The following is a 22,773-nucleotide window of genomic DNA, read 5'->3' as shown; positions in this document are numbered from 1 at the left end:
TTTATTACATAAATATATAGAATCCACAATTTCCACATAGATAAGCTGCAACATCTAGAATAATAAAAAATTTTTTTTTAAAAATACAGTGTGACAATCGTGAAAGCATTATAAACCCTAACATTAAAACTATAATTGCATAGGCAACTTAAGCTTTCCTGTGAAAAGGCTCCAGTTACAGACACTTTCAGTAAATTGATTATCAAGCCATATAAACCCTAACATTAAAACTATAATTGCATAGGCAACTTAAGCTTTCCTGTGAAAAGGCTCCAGTTACAGACACTTTCAGTAAATTGATTATCAAGCCATTTCAAAGTGCGTGTTTTGCTTAAGGTTAACATCTGTCTCTGATAATGGACTGCAAGGGCTTGCAGCTGAGATAAAGGTATTGCATAAAATGGTTTTTGTTAATTATTATTTTTGTATAGCTTCCCCCTTCAAAGTATTTCTCAGCGCCTCATGGTTGTCATAAGAAAAAAAGTAGTGTATAGATTTCTATAGCAGAAAAGATTGCTTAATTCTAACAGACACAGAGACCATTGCACTGTATTAAAGCCTTTTAGTTGTGCGTAATATATATAGACTCCTAGGTACAACTGGACATGTGTTTGGTGTTGCAGAAACTCTTTACAATGTATTACTTGTCTGTAATATGGTAATAAGTACAAGCTTTTTGCTTTGTGATAGGTCTGATGGAAATATTAGAAAAAAAAAATCTTTGGTTTGAATCAATGGCCTTCACATTAGGCTAATACCACAATGGGCTCTTCCTCGGCCTGCATGTAAGTGCAGGCTAAAGAAACAGCCCCTCCGCTCGACTGTGTACGCTTCTCTGTCTGCAACCAGAGGCACTGCGTCAGCCTGGTTGCAGAAACATATAGCTGATTTTGCCAAGGAAACACATGATTATGATATTTCACACAACAATCTGCTACAGGTGGAACACATTGTCTCTGGGTGCAAACACAGGAGAGAGTGGATGCAAGCAGAGGGGCTGTTTCTCAGAATATGCATGTACATAGATCAAAAATCCCTGTACGGCAGTAACCACATATTAAAAATCTGCCTGGGGTAATTTGCACAAAAATCATTATTGTGCTAATATCTGGAATATCTGTGAGCCTATCTGGAATGATATATACACTCATATCTCTATATCCTAATGCAAGGGGTATAATGCAAAAAGCCACTGTGTTGTCTTGCTGACTTGCTTTGGATAACATTAAAAAAGCCCTTTTCACTGGCAATGTACTTGTTCATAAGTTTTAGTTCTGCATTGATCCTCTTTTTTGCTATGTTTTGTTTCCTGCATTAGGTCACATAAGCAACTTTGAAGAGATACTAGTTTACAGGAACTTACAGAGTCTTTTTTTTTTTTTTTTTTTACAGAATCCTTTCAGGTTGTGGTACGAGGGAATGGATTTTACCATGCACGCAATATTGACCAAGTGCTCTGCAGTTTTAAGATAAATGATACTATAACCCAAAGTAAGACCTGAACCCAGTTCTATAACACCATTGCTGACATTGTCTGATTTGACATACACATATTTCTGAAAGTGTTGTTTAATAAGGGGTGGACAATGACAACTATTTTATCCTCTCTCTCAGATGAAAAGCCATCAGATATACAAGATACATACCTACTTTGTCCAGCCCCTGTGCTAGAGGATGTTGGACAGTGAGTTTAATTATTTTACAATGTTTATGATGCTTTCCTGTGTGCTGCTCTAAATATTCCATTAAATATCTTTCATTTCTTTAGGGTAGTGTATCTGCAAGTTAGTATGAACAAAGGACTCACCTTCATCTCCAGCTCTGTGAGCATCACCAGCACACATTGTGTACGTATAGGGCACTTACATAAGGATTCATGGTAATGCTCAGTGTAAAGCATTATAAAGGGTTGATTCTACATCTACTTGTGGGTGCACACATAAGTAGATGTTTGTAGACCATGCCTCAGTGAATTGTTGCAAAACATTTATTTAGCCCTAAAACCATACCCCCCAACTGTCCCGCTTTATGCGGGACTGTCCCGGTTTTTATAGTGGGACAGGGCCTGTCGCCGCTGCACAAGGAGACGCATAAGAAGGAGCTTTTATGGGCGCTACTGTCTATGGGGGCACTGAGTATGGGGGTACTGTCTATGGGGGCAATTAGGGGCACTTTCTATGGGGGCATTGTGTATAGGGGGTATTTTCTATGGGGGCACTGTGTATGGGGGCTACTGTCTATAGGGTCAATTGGGGGCACTGTCTATGGGGTCAATTGGGGGCACTTTCTATGGGGTCAATTGGGGGCACTTTCTATGGGGTCAATTGGGGCACTTTCTATGGGGTCAATTGGGGGAACTGTCTATGGGGTCAATTGGGGGAACTGTCTATGGGGTCAATTGGGGGCACTTTCTTTGGGGGCACTTTCTATGGGGGGCACTGTGTATGAGGGGTACTGTCTATTGGGCCATTAGGGGCACTGTGTATGGGGGCGCAAAACTTATTTAGTCCACTATCAACTGAAATTGTTGACTTATAAATAAGTGTAAGGGAGCTGTGTACACTTGTCTCTCCTCTGTGTTGTTACTGTGCAACAAGGAGGAGCCCCCACCCTCTGTGTAAGCTGACAGGAAGGAAGTGAGAAGGAGGTGCTGCTGGGAACAAGGAAGCAGAGAGACAAGCAAGGTGCTGGTAGCTCACACAGTGTTCTGTATAAGAAAGTAATTGGGAACCCCCCCCACCCCCCGTGGCACTCTCTTTTAGGATGTGGAAGGGGATTCCCCTCAGCAGTTCAGAAAGTACCAGATAGGTTATGTGAGTGAACTTGCCCCTGGCATGGTGTATCTATCGATGCAAATTTAAAGGTATAGCGTCCTGCCAATAAATCCATCAACCTTTCCTGTGTGTGTGTGTTGTGGATCAGAGAAGTTTCCCAGGGAGGGGTACCACAGTTCAACCTGTCCTGACCCTGAGTGGAGACACACCATTTATCAGTGTACCTCCTCTTCCACATAATGGAGGCATGGGACTCCTGTAGCGCAAGTGAATGCATGCTGGATCCATGCAGTAGCAAAAGAGGGCTACATAAGCATGAATTATTTGTGAAAAATATCTTTCACTAATTCAAGGCAATTAAATGTAGCCCAATTTTAAGATGTAATAAATAGCTATACTCCATTGTTAAATAAACATTTTATGATCATGCACCAACATATTGTATAATAAATACTAGTGGAAACATTTTAAAACATTTCTACTTTGAACTGAAAGTATAAAAATAGGAGGGGGTGGTCATGGATGATGAGAAAACATGTTATACTGCTTATCAAAGCATTTATTTAGATATAAAAAATATTAGCTGTACACTAAGTACATTGGAACAATGGGAATTCAGAAAGTTTATCTGGGGTTTCTGAGAATCTTTGATAAATAGGGTATATTTTGATAAGGAAAGACAGTATTTTTCAGATAGCTCCAGTGGGTATACATAACGGCATCAAATCTTTCAGATTTTAATTTCCCCTTTGCAATAAAAGGCACTAAGGGTGTGTTTACTAAGATTGGACATAAATATCACTGGAGATATTGTCCATAGCAACAGATCTTTCCTTTGATTTCTAAGTTGTAGGTGACTATTTAAATCTAATTGCTGGTTGGTTGCTTTAGGCAACATCACAGGTAATATTTATCTCCAATCTTAGTAAACATGCCTGCTAGTTTGCCTAGGTACACTAACCTATAGCAACCAATAAGATGTTTAATTTTCAACATAGTGGCATAACTACAGAGGATGCAGACCCCATGGGTGAGCTGGAGCAAAAAGGGCCTGCGAGGACAGGGTTGTGGATGACCTGCGACGCATTAAAATTTTTGGATGACCTTTGATTTTATGCGCCTTGATAATTAGCTGTTCTGTCATGGGGAGGGTGGGACTCGCAAATAATATTTTTTTGCAGGGAGATCCTGGCCTGCAGTGTTGCACCACTGTTTTTAAACAGTTATCAGTAAATGCTAACTGCTAATTGTTGAAGGTTTTCTGCATCTGGGTAAACTTAGTAGGGGTAATTTACTTAAACGAGAGAGAAATCCTAAACATAAGTGTGGCTTGAAATGCCATATTTTATATTCTGAACTTGCACTAGCCTATAGGTATAGCATCTCTCTAGTAGTAATGAATTAGGCACAGGTGCACATGAGTTCCACCATCTTGGATTGTGTAAGGAGTGACACTGCACATGCATAGAGGGGCCCTGAGCAGCTGCTGCGAAGCTTAGTTAAGGGGTCCTTGCAAATTATCAAGAGGAAAATATAGTTTTCTTGTCATAGGAGCTGATGCTACAAGGCAAACTATTACATTCTGATGCTAAGTGCACTGGTTTCTGAGCTGCCATGTAATGAGAATCTTAATTATGAATCAGTCCTGTATTATAAAGTATATAATATATATATATATCCAAAAAAGACCAGCAACACAGAGTTATATTCCAAAAACAATCAATTGTGTATTAAAAACGCATGAACAGCCAACGTTACGTTTCGGTCCCCATCGGGACCTTTCTCAAGGCCTTCAGAAAGGTCCCAATGGGGACCGAAACGTAATGTTGGCTGTTCATGCATTTTTAATACACCATATACATATATATGTATATACATACACAGTATATTATGAGGTACTTGTGCTAAATGTGGCTAAATATGCCGATCAAGGACTGAGAGGGCAGGTTGAGGTCTAGGAAAGCACTGAATCTAAATACAGTCCTGGGTACAAGGTATTGGGACACCAGTGCTAAGGGCTAAAACTGATACAGAACTGCACATGCTTGGACATGATTCACAAAGGTACTGGATTCATGCACCTTACGACTTATCCATCACGCTCTAATGGGCACAGGTGCAAAGTACAGTCAGCACAAAGTAAGGAAATCTTGAAATTATCACCTGCCTTGAGGAAATTTCCAATATTTACTTAGAGAATTGCCCCAACACACATATACAACTATTATAATTCTTATTACACGCTTATGATGTTATTGATAGCACACAATGGAAGTAATGGTATTCACATACAAATGCAGTAAAAGAACATGCACCAACTTGTGTATGTTTTACCAAAGCAGACACTAATTTGCATCTACAGTACATTTGTAATTATGCACAAGTTAGAGTGCGTGTTGGTTAACAGGTGCCCACAATGATACTGGAATTCCTGAAGGAAAAAGCTGTATTTTGTGTAAAATACATTGCGATTTGCATCCACATTTTCCACCTTGCATGTTGCACATTATTAATAATAAACTATACAGAGGTTTAGCCAAAGCATGGAGGGGTTAAATTGTGCTTAATGTTGGTAGGCCCCTAGCTATGTACCTATTAATCGGGTATCTACACATTATTTGTTCATTTTTTTGTGTCTATCCAAATAATAATTGTGCTCCATTTATTACTCAGCGCACTGGGATCATTCTCTTCATTGCTCTGCTGGTGCTCTTTCTGCTCCTTCTCCTGGCTCTGCTTTGGTGGTTCTGGCCACTCTGCTGCACTGTGGTGAGTAATATTTGTAGATCAATCTGCATCTGCTGTGCCTTACCTGATGCTACTTCATCCACCTCCAATTTTAACATTATACAAGAAAACAGTCAATAACTTTTTAATATCTCGGTGCTCATAGGAAGGGGTATCACCGCTATTCCATTAGCAGTTGCAATGTTAAAACTCTAGAGACTCAAGGGCACAGGGCCAGACTTAATAGAAATGTTACCTTTTATTGAACAGAACAACATATGCACTTTCTTCCAAGCATAAAACTACTTCTAAATTCACAGATAATAACAACCTTCCCAGACCCACCCAAATGTTCAATCCCACCTGTATTCTTAACCCTCTAGTCACTATATTCCATTATTTCTTCAAAGATTCTGGTATCTTTTTAGCTCAAATCTCGCATTGTTCTCTGGTAAAATAACTGCATGATCATAAAGAGCTTTATTATATTAAACCTAATTATACATTTTGCTTGCAGTGTTATTCTTTCCCAACATTTAATTTAATCAGTTGTTTTGATTATAGGTTATTAAGGAGCCGCCTCCTCCTCCTCCTCCAGAGCCTGTGAGTATCCAGTATTGTGTTATCCACCAGACTCATGCTGAGTGTTGAAAATGTTAAATTACTAGTATATTAAAGGAGAAGGAAAGGCTAATAAAGAGTTAATCTCAAGCTGCAGACATACCTTCAGTTGTCTCAGTAGTGCCCTTAAGTCTCCCTATTTCACCTGTTCAGATTCCAAACAGGAAGAAAAAACACTGACCTGTACATGCTCAGTTTGAGTCAGCTTCCTGCTGATTGGCTCAGATCCACATTCCTAAGGGGGGGGGAGTGAGTTCTTAGTATTCTTGAGGGAGGGGGGAGCAGGAGAGGGGTGAAAGCAGAAAGCTGCGTGCCTCTGGCACATTTGTAAGGGGGTGGAAAAGAGTGTTAGTATAATTATAGGGTAATTTCTAGCTGTGGCCACAAGGTGGAGCTAGTGGGTCATGTAAAAAGGTTCTAGTTGTAATTACAATATAGGGGCCTCTAGAGGGAGCTAGAGGGAGTTAGTGAGTGTTGGGAAAGTCCCAGAAGGAGGAGTTGAAAAGGGTATAAAAGGAGGGTAGTGGCAGAGCAAGGAGAATGTGTCATGGGAAACAGGCACACGCGGGAAGTCATCTGCCCGGCAGAAGGGACTAAAACAGGAAGAGGTAGGCAAACTAGCTAGCGAGGGCCTAGCTTGTGTTATAGCACACTGTAATGGTGTGAGGAAGCCCAGGTTAGTGAGAATGGGCAGCTAAAAAGCCCCACCCAGGAGTGAGTGGGAGTAGCTTCCCAGCGGGTACCCCGCCAGTCAGGGTTGAAGTGGATAGTGAGGGTGTAGGAAGGCCTTCTGGGATTCGACAAGTAGTGGCAAACAATGTTGGACTTCCACTGCAGAGCACCTGGCAAGGCTGGTGTTTTGGGCTAAGCCCTGTAAAGGGGGGGGGAGTGCTGACTGGACCCCTATGAAGGCACTGGAGGCTGATGGTGAGAGTGGCAGGGAACACTGGAGGGACCAGAAAGTAAACTTGCCTGGGGAAAAGATTTGCACCCTGACTGTTACACTAATCTGGCATGGGTAACTGTAAACTGTATCCTGTTGTGTTATGATCTGTGTGCCTGTGGTTGAAGAGCAAGGGCTTTATTGGTGTGCACTTTGGTGAAGAAAGAAATAAAGAGTTGATTGTTCCAACTCCCAGCACTCTTTGTGTTTCCTGGTGTAGGTGACGTGATTAAAGGTTAATTACTGCTTACACATTAATTACAGACACAAGAAATCTTTTGACAGAGAAGTCAGTGCAACATTTCTGTGAGTGCTTATGGCTGTATTTACATAGACCTTTCTGATAAAGGTTACTTAGTTTTTACCTTTCTTTCTCCTAAGGTTCCTTTCTTAGGTGGACAACAACTTTTATTTAATGCATTTAATATTGCTACCTAGCAGCAATTCCGTGCATCAGCTGTTACCTACTATATTTAATATTACACCCTGTATTTATGCCTCAGCTTTTTTATTGTGCTGCTGTAGTATAGATCAAATATATTTTTGGTTTGAGTATATTGTTAGCATAATTGATAACATAGCTAACCAAAGGAAGAATGGCATAATGAAAATATTTTTAGTGAAAAACATTTGAAATTAAGGCAAGCCTTGTAATTCCAGGATTTACTTAGTGTTGTATCTACAAACACAACTGACTTGATTTAGATCTTACAGGATGTTATTGCTGTTTTATGTGATATGTGTCATTCATACTGCAGCCTCTTTGCCGGGGTCTGTGACTATAGTAATTTGATTTCAATTAAAGTTGAAAGGAAAAACTTGAGATCTACACAATAAAATGTTTCAAAATTTAAAAAACAACAAAATGAAGTTCAGGAGCCTTAGGCTAATGTCAGACCAGGAATATGGTGTCTATTTTCGGCAAGCTGAAAAACGCTTATTGAAAATACCGCCATATGCCTCCGACCTGTGCCTGCACCCAAATGAATGGAATACACTCGGGTGCAGGCACATAACATAAAATGCAAGAGAATGCAAAGTCTCACATTTTTATGTGTATTTCGGCTACAAGTGCCTGCACTCAGCACCGGATTTCTTGACCGGCACCCCGAGGCCTCATTCGTCCCCCTCCGCACCCCATGCACGCATGTGCGAAACACGGGGCCCCATTCCCCCCACCCCAGGCATGCGCAAGAGTGACAGCGATCTTTTAAACTCCCATACGGAGCAGTGGGGAGAGGTTTCTGTGCGGCGCACCTAAATTTGTGGCGCCCTAGGCCTTTGTGATGAAAACAGAGTCCCTGGTTCTTTATACTCTAACACTTTGTACAAACTAGATTTGCATATTTATGTACAACGTGCAAGCTTGGATGCAGCAGATGATGAAAAGCACTGGGGGCACTTGCACTTCCTGGCCATCTATGTATTCCAAACATTGCATAACTTTTTTTTTTGCAATTAAAAATGCAAGTATGTCATTTAAAGTATGCTGTTAATTAATAATTTTAGCTGCCACATATACTAACAGCAAGGTTAAACCAAACACTGAGACCATTCACTGCTACTCTGGGGAAACGCAGTGACTGCATTGCATGATTTTAGCATTATGGGTGGGCTATGTAGTTTTTGTTCCTGGCTGTACATTTTACAAAATGTGTTTGTTCATTCAGCAAATTTATTAGGCATAATACTTGCCAACTTTTTAGCCTGTAGCCCTCCACCTAGCTATTGTAAATGACTCTATTGGTCTAAATGCTGTTAGATCAGCTGCCTGTAATGTAGATTGATGTAAGTGCTTGCAACCACTGACTTGACTAGTGAAATCAAATGTCCTGAACTCAAGTCTGCAGTGGGAACAAGCCCTTTCTGTGTGCCAGTCTAACTGGTTCAGAACATAGAAGAATATAGTTGGTGGAAATGAATAGATGAATATAGTTCGGTGGACATCAATATAATTTTAGGAACAAAAAGAATTATGAGCTAATATTCATAGAAGTTCTTGAACATATGAACAGTAAAAAAAAATATTCTCACAGAAATTATGAATCACAGTCTTATCACATACTTATAAGTAAGTATAAGTATGTGAATGTTCAGCATATAAAAAATGTAATAGAAATAATTTAAAAAACTCAAAACATATGATTATTATCCGTATCCTGTCAAAACACAGATTTCAGTTTTAGAAGGGGTTAATCCATTTAGTTAGACTCCCTTCTCTGCTATTCATGTCACATCCAACAAAATCCTCATTCATAACCTAGTACATTATATCTCCCCTCCTCCTGCCAGAGCACAACTAGACTCACACTCTATACTCTGATTTCCTGTCATACCCCCATCCCTTAACCACCATTTTCCAGACCTACTTTTAAAATTATATAAATTGATATTAAATGTTGCTACTTTAGAGATCTTACTTTTAGTTAACCAACATATTGAATGTACAGTATCAGTCTGCTAATTAAACATTGGAGATTTTCAATGAAATAGCTATACAGTTAACTCAGAAAGCAATGTATGTTTTGTTTGTAACATCCACAATGTATAAAGCAGTGGTAAACTATATACTAAATTCAGGCTGGCATATATGTATTAAATTGTTTAGTAATCTGCTTTGCTTCTGACTGCTTGCAGTAACTGCCTACATATGAAAGAAAAGTCTATGAAAGTTGGGGTTATTGTAGAAAAGGTGCTTGTGAAAGGACATATTTACTTTTTGTCAAGATCTTTTTCACATAGAAAGTGACAAGAGGACGCAGCTTTAGAATTCACAAACTGAATTTTACAGGGCTGCAGTTAGTTTTGTATATAATTGTGTATTTGTGTGTGTGTGTGAGTATTTATATATCAAGATAAACAGTTCCCTAATATTTATTAGGGAACTGTTTATCTTGATAAAGGTCCTCTGTGTAGGAACAAAACGAAATGAAAATACACATACTTTAAAGGAGAAGGAAAGGCTACCAAAGAGTTAATCTCAAGCTGCAGGCTTACCTTCAGTTGTCTCAATAGTGCCCTTAAAGCTGGCCATACACGGGCAGATCCGCTTGCTTGGCGATGTCGCCAAGCGAGCGGATCATCACCCGATATCCCCACCTACGGGTGGGCGATATCGGGTAGCAACTGCCATGGGGCAGTCGGTTCGGCGACTGCATCAACGAGCCGATGCGGTCCCCGATCTGACTGGATTTTCTAACCTGGCTGATCGACATCTGGCCAATTTCAGGCCAGATATCGGTCGGCCAGCCCGCTCGTTTCTGCCCCTACACGGGCAGATAAGTTGCTGAGTCGGTCCAAGGGACCGATCTCGGCAGCTTCTATCGGCCCATGTATGGGGGCCTTAAGTCTCCCCAAATTGCAATTGTTTAGATGATCAGAAGCCAAACAGGAAAAAAAAACACTGAGCTGGGTTAAGAGGATTCCCATAATGCATCGCTCCTGCAACAACTCTACGACCAGGACTGTAGGCGGAGCATGCGCAAACGACCCTATGCAGCAACAAGCAGGAGCCCCCCTTCAGCCACGCTCCTGCACAGACACCAACCGGCACAGTCACACCAACCCCCCCGCTCCCCCCCTGTACCCTCACCTGCTTGCTGCGTCCCCGCTACTGCACAGACTGAAGAAACTCTGTCTCCCCGCGCGCGCTCCCTTCGGCACAAGCAGGCAGCACGTCACCATGGCAACCGGAGCACGCCTGCTTGTGCTGAAGGGGAGCGTGCGCGGGGAGACAGAGTTTCTTCAGTCTGTGCAGTAGCGGGGACGCAGCAAGCAGGTGCGGGGACGGAAGGGGAGCGGGGGTTTGGTGTGACTGTGCAGGTTGGTGTCTGTGCAAGAGCGTGGAGCGAGGAGAGGGGAGCGGGGGCCGGGTGGCGTGGGATAACAAAGACACAGCCTGCAAATGCTTCAGGAAGTGGGCATCCCTATTAAAGATGGTGGCGCTGTTCACTGAAAATAGTCTGTAGTATGTAGTAAGTGTATCTCAGTAAATCTTTCTCTAGGCAAGCCAGAAATATAGCGTTTCTACATAGCGATAGTAGTACTATTGAATAGTGTGCTTAATTGATTTTGACTTTCCTTGTCCTTTAAGAGCAACACAAGCATTCAAAAAGTTCCAGGGGGTGCCAAACATGGGCTGTAATTGGCTATAGGAGCCCCTATGTGGACTGGCTTACAGAAGTCTCTGTTTGGCAGTACACATGGATTTTAATGCAACTAAAACTTGCCTTCAAGCCAGGAATTCAAAAATAAGCACCTGCCTTCAAGCCACTGGGAGCAACATCCAATTGGATGGTGAGCAACATGTTGGTTGGGGATCACTACCCTAAACCATATACTTTCACCACAGCTTGCATAGCCTGTTCCAAGGGGATTAAATCAGTTTTCTTTTTCTAGTTTTTGGGGACCCATGTAAGTTAGCATAGGACATTACTTGCCACAACTGCATTGCTACAACTGGTGTGTTTGCCTCAGAAAGACTACTATAGTTTATATAAATAAGCTGCTGTGTAGCCATGGGGGCAGCCATTCAAGCTGGAAAAAAGGAGAAAAGGCACAGGTTACATAGCAGATAACTAGTAGATAAGCCCCATATAATGGGGATTTATCTGTTATCTGCTAAGTAACCTGTGCTTTTTCTCCTTTGAATGGCTGCCCCCATGGCTACACAGCAGCTTACTTATATAAACTATAGTAGTCTTTCTGCAGGGCAACAGTACATTATATTGTAATTACTTTTATACACTTTCATTTTTTGGTGTTACTGTTCCTTTAATGGAACATATTGTTTACCCTGTAACTGAGGTTGCCATGTATCTGACACTGTAACGCATAAAAACACGTGTAATTAGGCAATAACATGAATAAGGCACAAATGTGCAGAAATTTTTCATAGTTGTGATTCATCAGGTATGATCGATCTATTGACACGAGTCATTGGAGCTCCTTCTGCCCTCATATTGGTGGTTGCTCCAGATTTCCCCAGGATCAATAGACTTGCAAACAATTTGCAAAAGCATGCGGGACAAACATAACAACAGCAAGCATGATTGTGTGGAAGTGTAGGGAGCATCATTTGATGTAAGCACTTTTAATGAGCATTATCGTTGTGATGTTGTAGCGGTACGACTTTCAATTATTGCTGAGAGGAGTTCACTTGGTGATGGTTCTGGTGTCTCCGATTCCATTCCTAGTGATGGTGGAAGCGAGTTATTGGGTGAGATAGATTGGGAGCTCTGTGGTTCAGTACGAGCAAGCGCTCCAATCGTGTGGCAGCTTCTGTCTTTTGCTTTTGAGAATGTTTCCCCATTGTAGTGATAGGTATTACAGACAATGTTGAGTTATATATATTGGTACTGCTGGTGGGTCTGTCTGGCAGAAATAATAAAGAAGGAACGCTCTGTGCGTGGTGCTGTTATATCTTGAGGGTCAGTTCGCCATCTCAGGGCTGGACCCCTATTCAATAGATACTAGTTTCCAATTGTCACACTTGAGACTACGTAGGTGGGCCTCTGCTATTTATCTTTATCTTATGATCTGCAGCCTTTACAGCTTTGTGTCAGGCTGTCAAAGGCTTGGAGTGGGGCTTGAAGTGGAGCACGTTGCTGCCCTGGGTTGGGGTTGATGATGGGGATGAAGTGCGTCCCCGGGGTCAGGGTTTACTCACGCTCCTCTTATTTGCAGCTCCTGGAGGTTTTGGGCTGTTCCAGGGTGTAAAGACCCGCGTTCCGCGCCGCTGTGCCACTATCGCGGGTAGGCCCTCAAAATTTAGTCCGCGGCTTCCGTGGCGCGCCTAGGCTGCAGTCGGATCTTTGCTGCAGCGACACCTAGAAGCTTTCCCGATGCGGCGGGTAGGAGAGGGAAGGCAGGGGGACCCTTTTGCTATGGTGGAGTGAGTATTGTGAGGGGGTATCACCTGTTTGTGTTCCTCAGCACGGCCAGACCCCAGGAGCGCCAAGAAATGCACCTTGCTCCATGCTTGGCTGGACACGCCCCCCCAATGAGCATTATCAATACAAAACTTTATCCTCAATGTTTTTAAAGGACAAGGCAAGCCTTTATTAATGTTTGTGCCTATAAGGTAAACATGTCTTTGGTGTACTTAATCGCTAAAGGTGGTCGCACACGTGGTGATTTTCGATCTTTTCAAAGATCGTTCAATCCGCCACTAACGTTCAGGGCTGAAACGGCAGATAAGGAGGTAGAAACAATAGGATTTCTACCTCCTTCTGGCGAATTAGCCCTGAAGGCAGATTTTGCTCAGGTGCCTTCTATGTCGCCCGATCAAAATCTTTTAACCCGCCCGATATGCGAGTCGACCGATAACAGCAGCCTCCTGCAGTATCGGTCAACTCGCCGACTTGCCATACACACACCGAATATCATACAAACAAGGTTTCATACGATATTATCGGTGCGTGTATGGCCAGCTTTAGTCTATATTTGAAAAAAGGGCCTCCTTTAGTTACATTCAGCTAAATTGTAAACACCTGATGCCGTCATAATTTATCTGGTGATCATCAAGATGGCAGGTGTGCCCTGTGTGTGTGTGTGTGTGTGCGCATGCACCTCCATAACCTGTCCCCCTGATCCCACAGCACCATTCGCTCACATAGGCTGTAATGTGTAAGTTTACTTACATTATACCGCATGAGTACAGATTACAGCATAAAAAATTTGAAAAATTCCCCAGATAAGGCTGAAAATGTTCTCCCTTGAAAATAATTGTCTTGCAGGCATTTAACTTACAGCAGCAAATTTGTCAGCCACACTGTTTCATCTCACTCATCATAATCATCACCATCTCAATCACCCCTCAGATACTACCATTACAATTCACTCATCCTGTCATTAATTTTTATAATTAATAGTTCTTCACACTTACTTTCAATCAGTCATAAACATCAGATTGCAGTCACAATATAATGATGGTTGCCTAACACAAGGCAACACTAACCTGACTAATAACCATAGCCTGCTCTTTAGCAATAGCACCAAACATAATGGTGGTACAGGTATGAAACCCATTATCCAGAATGCTCGGGACCTAGCAGAATTCTGGATAAGGGGTCTTTCTGTAATTTGGATCTCCATACCTTAAGGCTAATGCCACACGAGGCGTAGGGCTGAAATTTTTGGCAAGCGGATAAACGCTTGCCGAAAATTCAGCCCTACACCTGCTACTTGTGCCTGCACCCGAATGAATGGGATACGCTCGGGTGCAGGCACATGTAGCCGATATACGCATGAAAACGCGAGACTTTGCATTCTCTCGCGTTTTCGTGCGTATATCGGCTACATGTGCCTGCACCCAAGCGTATCCCATTCATTCGGGTACAGGCACAAGTAGCAGGCGAAGGGCTGATTTTTCGGCAAGCGTTTTTCCGCTTGCTGAAAAAATCAGCCCTACGCCGCGTGTGGCATCAGCCTAAGTCTGCTAAACTGAGCGTTAACACCCAGTCAAAATAGAATCAGGTGATTATCAACCCACAGTTAGGATTTAGGCTGTTAGCATACCGTAATTATAGGAAGTGATAGGCTACATAGGCTTGTAAGGCTACTTTTTCACGAATTGAAAAAAATGACCGCAGTATGTATATATTCCGGTCATTTTTTTCAATTAGTGAAAAAGTAGCCTTACAAGCCTATGTAGCCTATCACTTCCTATAATTACGGTAACAAGTGAAATCCACCTGTATCTAGTGGTTTATCAGTGGAAACAGACAGATTCCATGAATGCAAATGAGAGGGTGCATTATCACTTTAAGGGCTCTACCAGCATGATAAAGTCAATACTTCTGTTCTCCTCAGGAAACTCTTCAACCTTCAACTTTGAAACATTAATAGGGGCTGTGCATCATCTGTTGAAATCTCTGTTGCCCAATGTCACATGTATTGCATTATACTTACTCATTTAATGTGAATGTTGCAACTAATTCAGTTGATTTAGTGCATTATGCTAAGCTCCTTTTGTAAAAAGGTGCAGTTTTGAAGGCTGGAAAGTGTAACTAACTAACAGTTTCCAGTATACTCCTCTGTTATTATTAAGCCAAGACATGCAGAAAGTTGTAGTTTAACAGCTGCTCCTGCAGAAAACAAAAACTCAAGCATGTCAAAAACACCTTGAGAAAGGCACTTATAAGAATTCAGTTTGCAGGTTTATGCTGGCTACTAATTTGGTCACTGAATAAAATTACATACGGTACCTGTCAAGAATGGATTTTTTGATACTTATATGTATTTATGACACAACACCTAAGGGTGTCAGAGGTGTTGCCACATGATTTGATTTTGGGCACCTGAGTGTATCTCTATCTGCTATATAAAAGTACAAAACAATACCATTACCTATACACCATCAGATGCTTTTCCTGGAGGAGATGGGGCCATACAATCTTCCAGTAGTACAGCCATGCCTGCTCCCTCCTTGCTCTTCTATATAGTCTTATTCTTATTGCAGCCAATACAATTAATACTATGCCAATGAGTTAGTAAGAGATGGGGCATCCTTAGTAATAGAAGCTGATGCTGCCCTTTCTCTTCTAGTCCAATTTAGGGACAAGAGTACCGTTTATCAGGTAAGCATTGTCTTTATCACAATATATACAACAAGGTGAAGAATTTTTCAAAATTAAATTCCTATTGCAAAAAAGCTTATTTTGGCATTAGGTACATAACAGGAGGGAACTTCCCCTTTTAGGGTTATTAACAGAATCCCTTAACTTTATGGGAAACATTTTCTTTCCTTGTTTTGGTTCTCAGACTAGATCTTCATGCTATCTGTTTTTTTTCTTAAATTGTTATGAATGTAATCTCTGCCATGTCTGATATTTCAAAACAAAAAATTGTATGTGTAATACCAGTCACATATAGCTAATGGAAAAAGCTGAAATGAATCAAGCATTTTTTCACAACTTCAGAAAAAAAACTTATTTATTTATTTTACAGGAATCTGATGATGAGGATGGCTTACCTAAAAAAAAGTGGCCCACTGTAGATGCTTCTTATTATGGAGGAAGAGGAGTAGGAGGAATTAAAAGGATGGAGGTAATCAGACAAGTCTAAAAAAATCTATTGTTAAAAATATGAAGACAGCTAAGATGATTCAGTGGAATTCATGAAATATGATTGCTTTATAATCAGTGGCATAACTACTATAGAGTACCTAGGTCTGCTGTATGGTTACACCATGGTCCCTTGCCACCTGTCACAAGCTAGTGCATGTAGGGGAGGTGTGATGTGCTGTTGAGGGTGCAAGCTGCTCCTACCCCCCCCCCCCCCCCAGTAGCTCCCTAACATTACATCACTGTCTATAACTTGGTAAATTTGGTAAAGCTAGGTAGATTTGTTATATCATAAAGAGATGTTTTGACACGTTATTGCTGTCCCTGTTTACGTCTTGTATTTGCAGTGTAAATATTCTAATGTTAAAGAGGGCCATTTTTAAAATTAGTAGTGCAACATGCAAAATAGTGTGGTGGGCAACAAAAATCTATAAAGTAAGTGTCTACATTTTGGTTTTCATTGTTTTATAGGGGACAAATTTCTAGTCTGACACACTGCTAAAAATAAAAAGGGCAATCAGCCACATTTTATTCAATTATATTGTTTGTCCCAGTTTATAAAGACTTTCATAATTTAATGATAAATATTTTTGTTTTACTTTTTATGTTACAGGTAAGATGGGGAGATAAGGGTTCAACAGAAGAGGGGGCCAAGCTGGAAAAACCCAAAAATGCCATTATAAAGTTACCAGAGCAGGAATTTGAACCATGGGAGCCTAAGCCAAAGAAGAACTCTGCACGTAGATTTCCACAGCAGAGAAAGTGGTACAGTCCAATAAAAGTAATAACCTTTTCTCCTTATGGATTATTTCAAGTGTATCAATTAGGTTATTCATCCTTATACATTTGTATCTAGGGCAAACTAGATGCATTGTGGGCTCTCCTACGAAGAGGCTATGACCAGGTGTCTTTAATGAGGCCCCAGGCTGGAGATAAGGTAAGTTCATTTATTAATCCATATGTAAAATAGTTGAGGGTAGTTATGGTCATAAAGGTCATAAGTTTCAGAAAGGTCCTACACAGTAAAGAACAGAAAGCAGATCAATGCTACATCTTATGCAATTTTGCAGAACATGTCATATGATGTGAACTGTTCTTATATGATTTGTGACATTTTTGTAAATCTTAAAAAAGATAAGTTACAAAAAAAAGATAATTTTAAAAAGTGGAAGCTGGGGTGTACAAATCTACCATATTTTTTCACTTTGCACCCTGCTTTCTACCAAATTTAAATTGCTGCATGTCTCTTCACTCTGTTTTGTGCAGCTGCTCCATGAATACAGCCCTGCCTGTGTTCAGAAAGTTGGAGGCACATAGTCAAATCCACTCTCTCCCATGTCCTAACTTGTGCGTCTTTGAGACACACAAGTTTAGGAGCATCTACGGATGCAGGCTACAATGGAGTCCTGTACCACCTGCCCTATAGTGGTAAGGACAGTTCTTGCCTATGCCTGCTTATGTTGCACTCTGTACCTTGCTTACACTGCATTTTTTATTCAGTGTGAGGTTGAAGTGCAACCAGACCCCAGACAGAAGTGCTTTCTGTGCAAGCACTAAAGGATGTGGCATCTGTTAGTATCAATGCACGACACGACACGACAACATTTCAATAGTATATTAAGCACAATTTTATATACAATCACAGGCAGCAAATATATTAGACTAAACTCACACTTGCGGTGGTATACCTTCAGAGGTGGTATCCCCTGCCTTAGTGCAGATCTCCAGGGTAGTCTGGCTTTACAGTAGTCTTAACCTTCTATTTTCCTTGTTGGAGCTTTGAGCTGCTCATACTATCTATCCGGTGTCTTTCACTCCTGGAGTGACTATTACAGAACTAGTCTAACCCTAAATTTTCTAACCTGTAACCACCCCCCAGTGAGGTGAGGTCCCAGGAAAGACCCCGAGCACTTGAATCCTCTTCCTTTTATACTGGAGTAAACTGACACCTATTGGGCATTTCTAGAACTACAAAGGAATTTGCTTTTAACCTGGAAAGGGAAATAACTTACACATAGAACTTAGGACCATGCTTAGGTATCCAAAAATAAAACTCATAATACATGTTTTAATGTTTATTTTTTTTTTTTTGCCACATTCAAATTGTAATTATAAATTTGTGTGTGAGAATTGTTTGTTCAGTACTCATATAATTACAGTTGTGCATATGTTTCCTTAGGTTAAGCATGCTTATTTAAAAGGTCTGACACCCTGCTGAATATTTAGCTGCTGTTTCAGGGTTGTTAGAGGGTCCTGTGACAGCAAGTAATAGTTTGTGACAGGAAGAGCAGACACACAGACAGAGGATTCCTGTTGTATACAAAACCCAGACTGGTACAAGGTGCATCTTACTACACTCTTCCCACACTTGGGCCTTGATTCTCTGGTACCTTACACATTAATTACATGCTGAAAATTTGCATGCAGTGTTAATATCACAGGATATTTCCATGAAAGTTTGAAATGAGGAAGCATCATATGCTGCTAAATCATTTAGGGCTATGAGGCATGTGGCATTTCCTCTGCTGTATGTTAGGTGGTGGAGAAGTATATGAAACCAACAGTCCTGGGCCAAGCCAGCCAGGATCTATGCATCCCTCATAAAACAGTCTTATTTGCTTTGTCTGCAGAAATCTACAAAGATATTAATAAAACAGTTGTCTAGACCACCTAATGTACTGTCACCTGAAAGGACCACATATGCAAACCAAAGCCAGTTAATTAATATGGAAGACACTTTGGCCATTTAGTTAGATAAAAAATATCTCAAAATATCACTGAAAACTAGTAGGGAAAATATGTTTGTCACAACGAAACTTATTTTCTTACAATTAGTGCCAAATTGTTAGTTAGTAAGCCCAAATAAAACAAAAAGATATAAATAGAGTTATGCCGAAAATGTTTGCATAATGAAGTTATTATTATATAGCCTTGATTATGCATGTTTATCATTTACAAGACAAGTTTTTTAACAGGGACGCTGTATTAATTTTACAAGAGTGAAAGCTGATGGCACATCAACTATCTATACACCATCTGCCACCAACCCGACAACAAATAATATTCATAAGCCTCCTCCACAAAGGCATCCACCACCAGGACCTCCACCTTCACGGGTGCCTCCAGGACCTCCACCTGCTCGTCCACCTCCTCATCCAGTTAATTGAGCCCAATCTTCAGTGTTATTATTGTTGGACTGAAACTGGTATAATTCTGGCAGCTGCATGGCCGATACCCCAGTGTAGCTCTGGGCAAATAGATGAACAAACTGCACTTTGACTAACAATCTCCAAAATAATCTTCTTCAAATTATACTATACAATGTATCACTGGTTTGCAATACAATAGGTTATATATATATATATATATATATATATATAATCGCAACTGAGGGCAAAACCTGGTCTGAAGCCACCTCTTTATTTGTTGAAAAAAGGCAATTTTTTTTATCTGAATCAGAATGACTGAGGACCACTGCTGGTATAGCATCCAGTCATTTTGGGATAAAAGTATAGTAGATTATTTGATGTCACAATGTAAATGGTGAAGATTAGCAGAACATTGTGACTGCAGTTCATAGAGGTCCTGTAACTTTGCACAAAAACATACAAGTTGGGCATAAGAAAAACAGTTCATAGTTTGCCAGAGTGAAATTTTTGCTGTCCAGAAAGTCTACCATCTTTGACCATGCAGCTGTCATTAACACTTTTACTGCTAGAATGACTTGCACGTGAATCATTGTTGTAATACAATGCTGGTATTTCTGGCGGGAAATGGGTTATTTGAATCCAGTCTATTTATTCTGTGTCTTGATTTTTAAGATAAGGCAAATTGAGTTTGTTGCTGGCCAGCAAAATCAGCCCAATTTGTGCTCAGGTTACAGCCTGACCTCATAACATTCCACACTTACTCATCTCCTTTATTGCCATACAGGTATATGTTGTATATAGTATAAAGTCTCTGTTTTTCATGTGACTTCTTCAACTCTGAATCTTATGTAATTGCACAGTGGAAGAGAACGACGTTATCTTGTATGTTGCTCAGGGCTTGGCAGTGGGGTTCTAGCCTCCAGTCCAGCAGTTGAATACAGCTAGAGCCTTCTGTGTAGTTGGATGGTGCAAGTTATGTTTATTGTATTTTCTATGATAAATATGTATGTGAAACAGTGAAGGTTCTGTACAGAATATAAGAAAAGCAAAGAAAAATTAGTGGTACTGCTGGTTCAGTAAGAGTAATTTATATTGTGCTGAAATGTTTACCTTCCCCTGTAGGTGGGAGCTATGACATGGAGATTCAGAGTACGTCCTTTTGGGAAATCTTCATTGAAGACTCCTATTTAAAGGAATGCATTTGTTTTTGGAAAAGCCAAGTATTTTCTGTATAAAATAAGCAAGACATTAAGTAACTGTAGCCCTGCCTTTGCTTAAATAAAAATTCCTTTATAAATGTTAAATATGGAGAATCAAGTTGCTGGTGACCAGCAGATGTTTAACTTGAATTCCTATAATTCTAACTCAACTGTGGTCTTTATTAAGATTCAGAAAATTGTAGTTCTGCTGTGGTACATTCCCACGCCCTTTTTTTGCAGCACAAATCTGTAACCATGTTGTTTCCAAATAAATGATGATCTCATTTTTTTTTTTTTTACTAATAAGCAAATGTTTCTACTCCTTTTCACAGCTGGTTGATGGGATGCCTGTTCTTTTGAACTAGCAACCCAGAAGTATTTTCATTCTTAGGGTGAAAATCAGCCACACAGTAACATAAATATTTTACATTTTTTTTTCTGATATTTGGTTTCAGCATTGTTTTTTTAAAATATTTTTTTCATCTTTGTACTAGGGTCTGAATGTCACTTTTGTATATCAATGATGAAAGAATGCATCTGACACCAAATTTCATGCAATTATATCAGTTTATCGTAATGAGAACCTCTGACTTATGGGCAGTGCATAAAAAAACAACACTGGTAGCATAATATCCTGCAGCAGATGGTAGTCCTATTCATTGCTGGGCTTTGACCATAAGAAGGTTACATCTTCTGGCCACATCCTTAATTCTCTTTCCAAGAGATTTGTATTAAAACCAGAATCTGCTTTGTGTCTTACAGCAGATGCTGCCAAACAGAATAGAAGATCAAAGTGACATGTTCATATTAAGTTTGATACAAAGTTCCCTAGGGAGTATTTTTTATTTCCTTTATGCTCTTTTTATTTTTTATATATATATATATATATATATATATAGTTTATTTTTCACCTTCTGCCTTATGCTGTATTTTTTTCTGCATCGCACCTGGAGCGATCTTTTTTGCCTGTTATTTTTGTGTATATGTATGCTTTAATTTCATAATTACTTGGGTAGCTTTTTAAAATATTAAAATATGTTTGCAAGCTTATGACATCTGACATGCAAGCTGGCTTAAAGGGGGGTGTAAGCACACAAATGTTCAATGGTTTTAAAGTGATTTGCAATTATAATTGCAATCTAATGCAGTATATGTCTACCCCTTTCTGTAAGACAGGCTCTGACTTTTGAAATAATTTAGCAGAAGTTAGCTCTTCTTCTTCCAAGGCTCCAGTTTTGTACAGTGTCTTGCATTCATATTCACATGTCTGTTTATCAGCTGGCTTCTGCTTCTGCTACTGCTTCTTCTGACTTTTTAGTATAGTCAGAAAAAGCAGTGCCAATGATAAAAAGTGGCAGCAATTATATTTACAAATAACTTTTAGAACATTAAAAAAATATTTACTAAATTTTTTTTAATGGCAAGTTAATTAGAATTAAGGTTTTTCTTCAGTAGGTAAAATGTATTTTTGGTTTACATCTCCTTTAAGAAAATGAATAAGAACGCTTTTTACTCCACTTGTAAATCATAGAGTAAGCAGGAAGGTGGTATATGCCAATATTTCATAGTCTTCAACAACATCCAGGTACATGTATATACAAATCACATTATAATCATTTTCTATCTAATGGTCAATAAACATTGTCAATAAAAGAGATTTCATTGCATCCTTCCTGTTCTATGTGATCAGTAGTACATAATGTGATGAGAAAAGTGATATTTAATCTTCTACGAAGACACGGAGCCAGGGCCAAAACTAGGGGTAGGCAAAAGAGGCACCTGCCTAGGGCGCAAAAGTGAGGGGGCGCTAGGCCGGTACCTCTGTTGCCAACCGCTAGTTTGGGATCTCTTACCTGACGCTTCCTCCTGCACGGCGTTTGCACGCCTTGTGCACCACGCTCCCCCCTCTGTGGGGGGAAGCGGTGGGGGCAAGGTGGTCGGCCAGGTTGCCTAGGTTGCCTGGCCAACTTGGCCCACCTCTGCACGGAGCTACTTAGTAGCAGTTACTTGTCACAGCTACTAAATGCCTCTGCTAAAACACATGTAGGGACAATTATCAGTAAATGATCAGCACTGTCTATTTTTGTAGCAGTGACAAGTATGTGCTACTAGTAACTCCGTGTGTCTTCACCTTAAGAGCGAAGACATATGAGGCCCGTGATTTTTAATATCTACTTGCGGTGACTGAACGTCACCACTAGAGTAGCCACATCTTGTACCAGTGTGGGTACCTTTGCAAGTGGTGACTTGCATGTTTAAGAACCGAGGTAGCATGGCAATGATTAGTCACTTGAG

General features: G+C 40.4%; 1 protein-coding gene across 2 annotated transcripts in view; it reads left to right on the top strand.

Moving 5' to 3' along the window:
• antxrl (ANTXR like) overlaps positions 1–22,145 on the top strand; it is an 86,009-nt gene extending 63,864 nt beyond the window's left edge. For both annotated transcript variants that reach the window (XM_018095867.2, XM_002940640.5), the window contains 9 exons: positions 1,393–1,491; positions 1,615–1,684; positions 1,769–1,847; positions 5,448–5,543; positions 6,066–6,104; positions 16,015–16,113; positions 16,744–16,911; positions 16,987–17,067; positions 19,106–22,145. In XM_018095867.2, the coding sequence (XP_017951356.1) occupies positions 1,393–1,491; positions 1,615–1,684; positions 1,769–1,847; positions 5,448–5,543; positions 6,066–6,104; positions 16,015–16,113; positions 16,744–16,911; positions 16,987–17,067; positions 19,106–19,297 (923 nt within the window). In that variant the 3' untranslated portion in view covers positions 19,298–22,145. The remainder of the gene's footprint in view (positions 1–1,392; positions 1,492–1,614; positions 1,685–1,768; positions 1,848–5,447; positions 5,544–6,065; positions 6,105–16,014; positions 16,114–16,743; positions 16,912–16,986; positions 17,068–19,105) is intronic.
• Positions 22,146–22,773: the final 628 nt, after the last annotated feature.

Source organism: Xenopus tropicalis, chromosome 7 (assembly GCF_000004195.4).
Source record: "Xenopus tropicalis strain Nigerian chromosome 7, UCB_Xtro_10.0, whole genome shotgun sequence".
NCBI lineage: Eukaryota > Metazoa > Chordata > Amphibia > Anura > Pipidae > Xenopus > Xenopus tropicalis.
The sequence above is the reverse complement of the archived record's forward strand: the minus strand, read 5'-3'. Positions and strand labels throughout refer to the sequence as shown.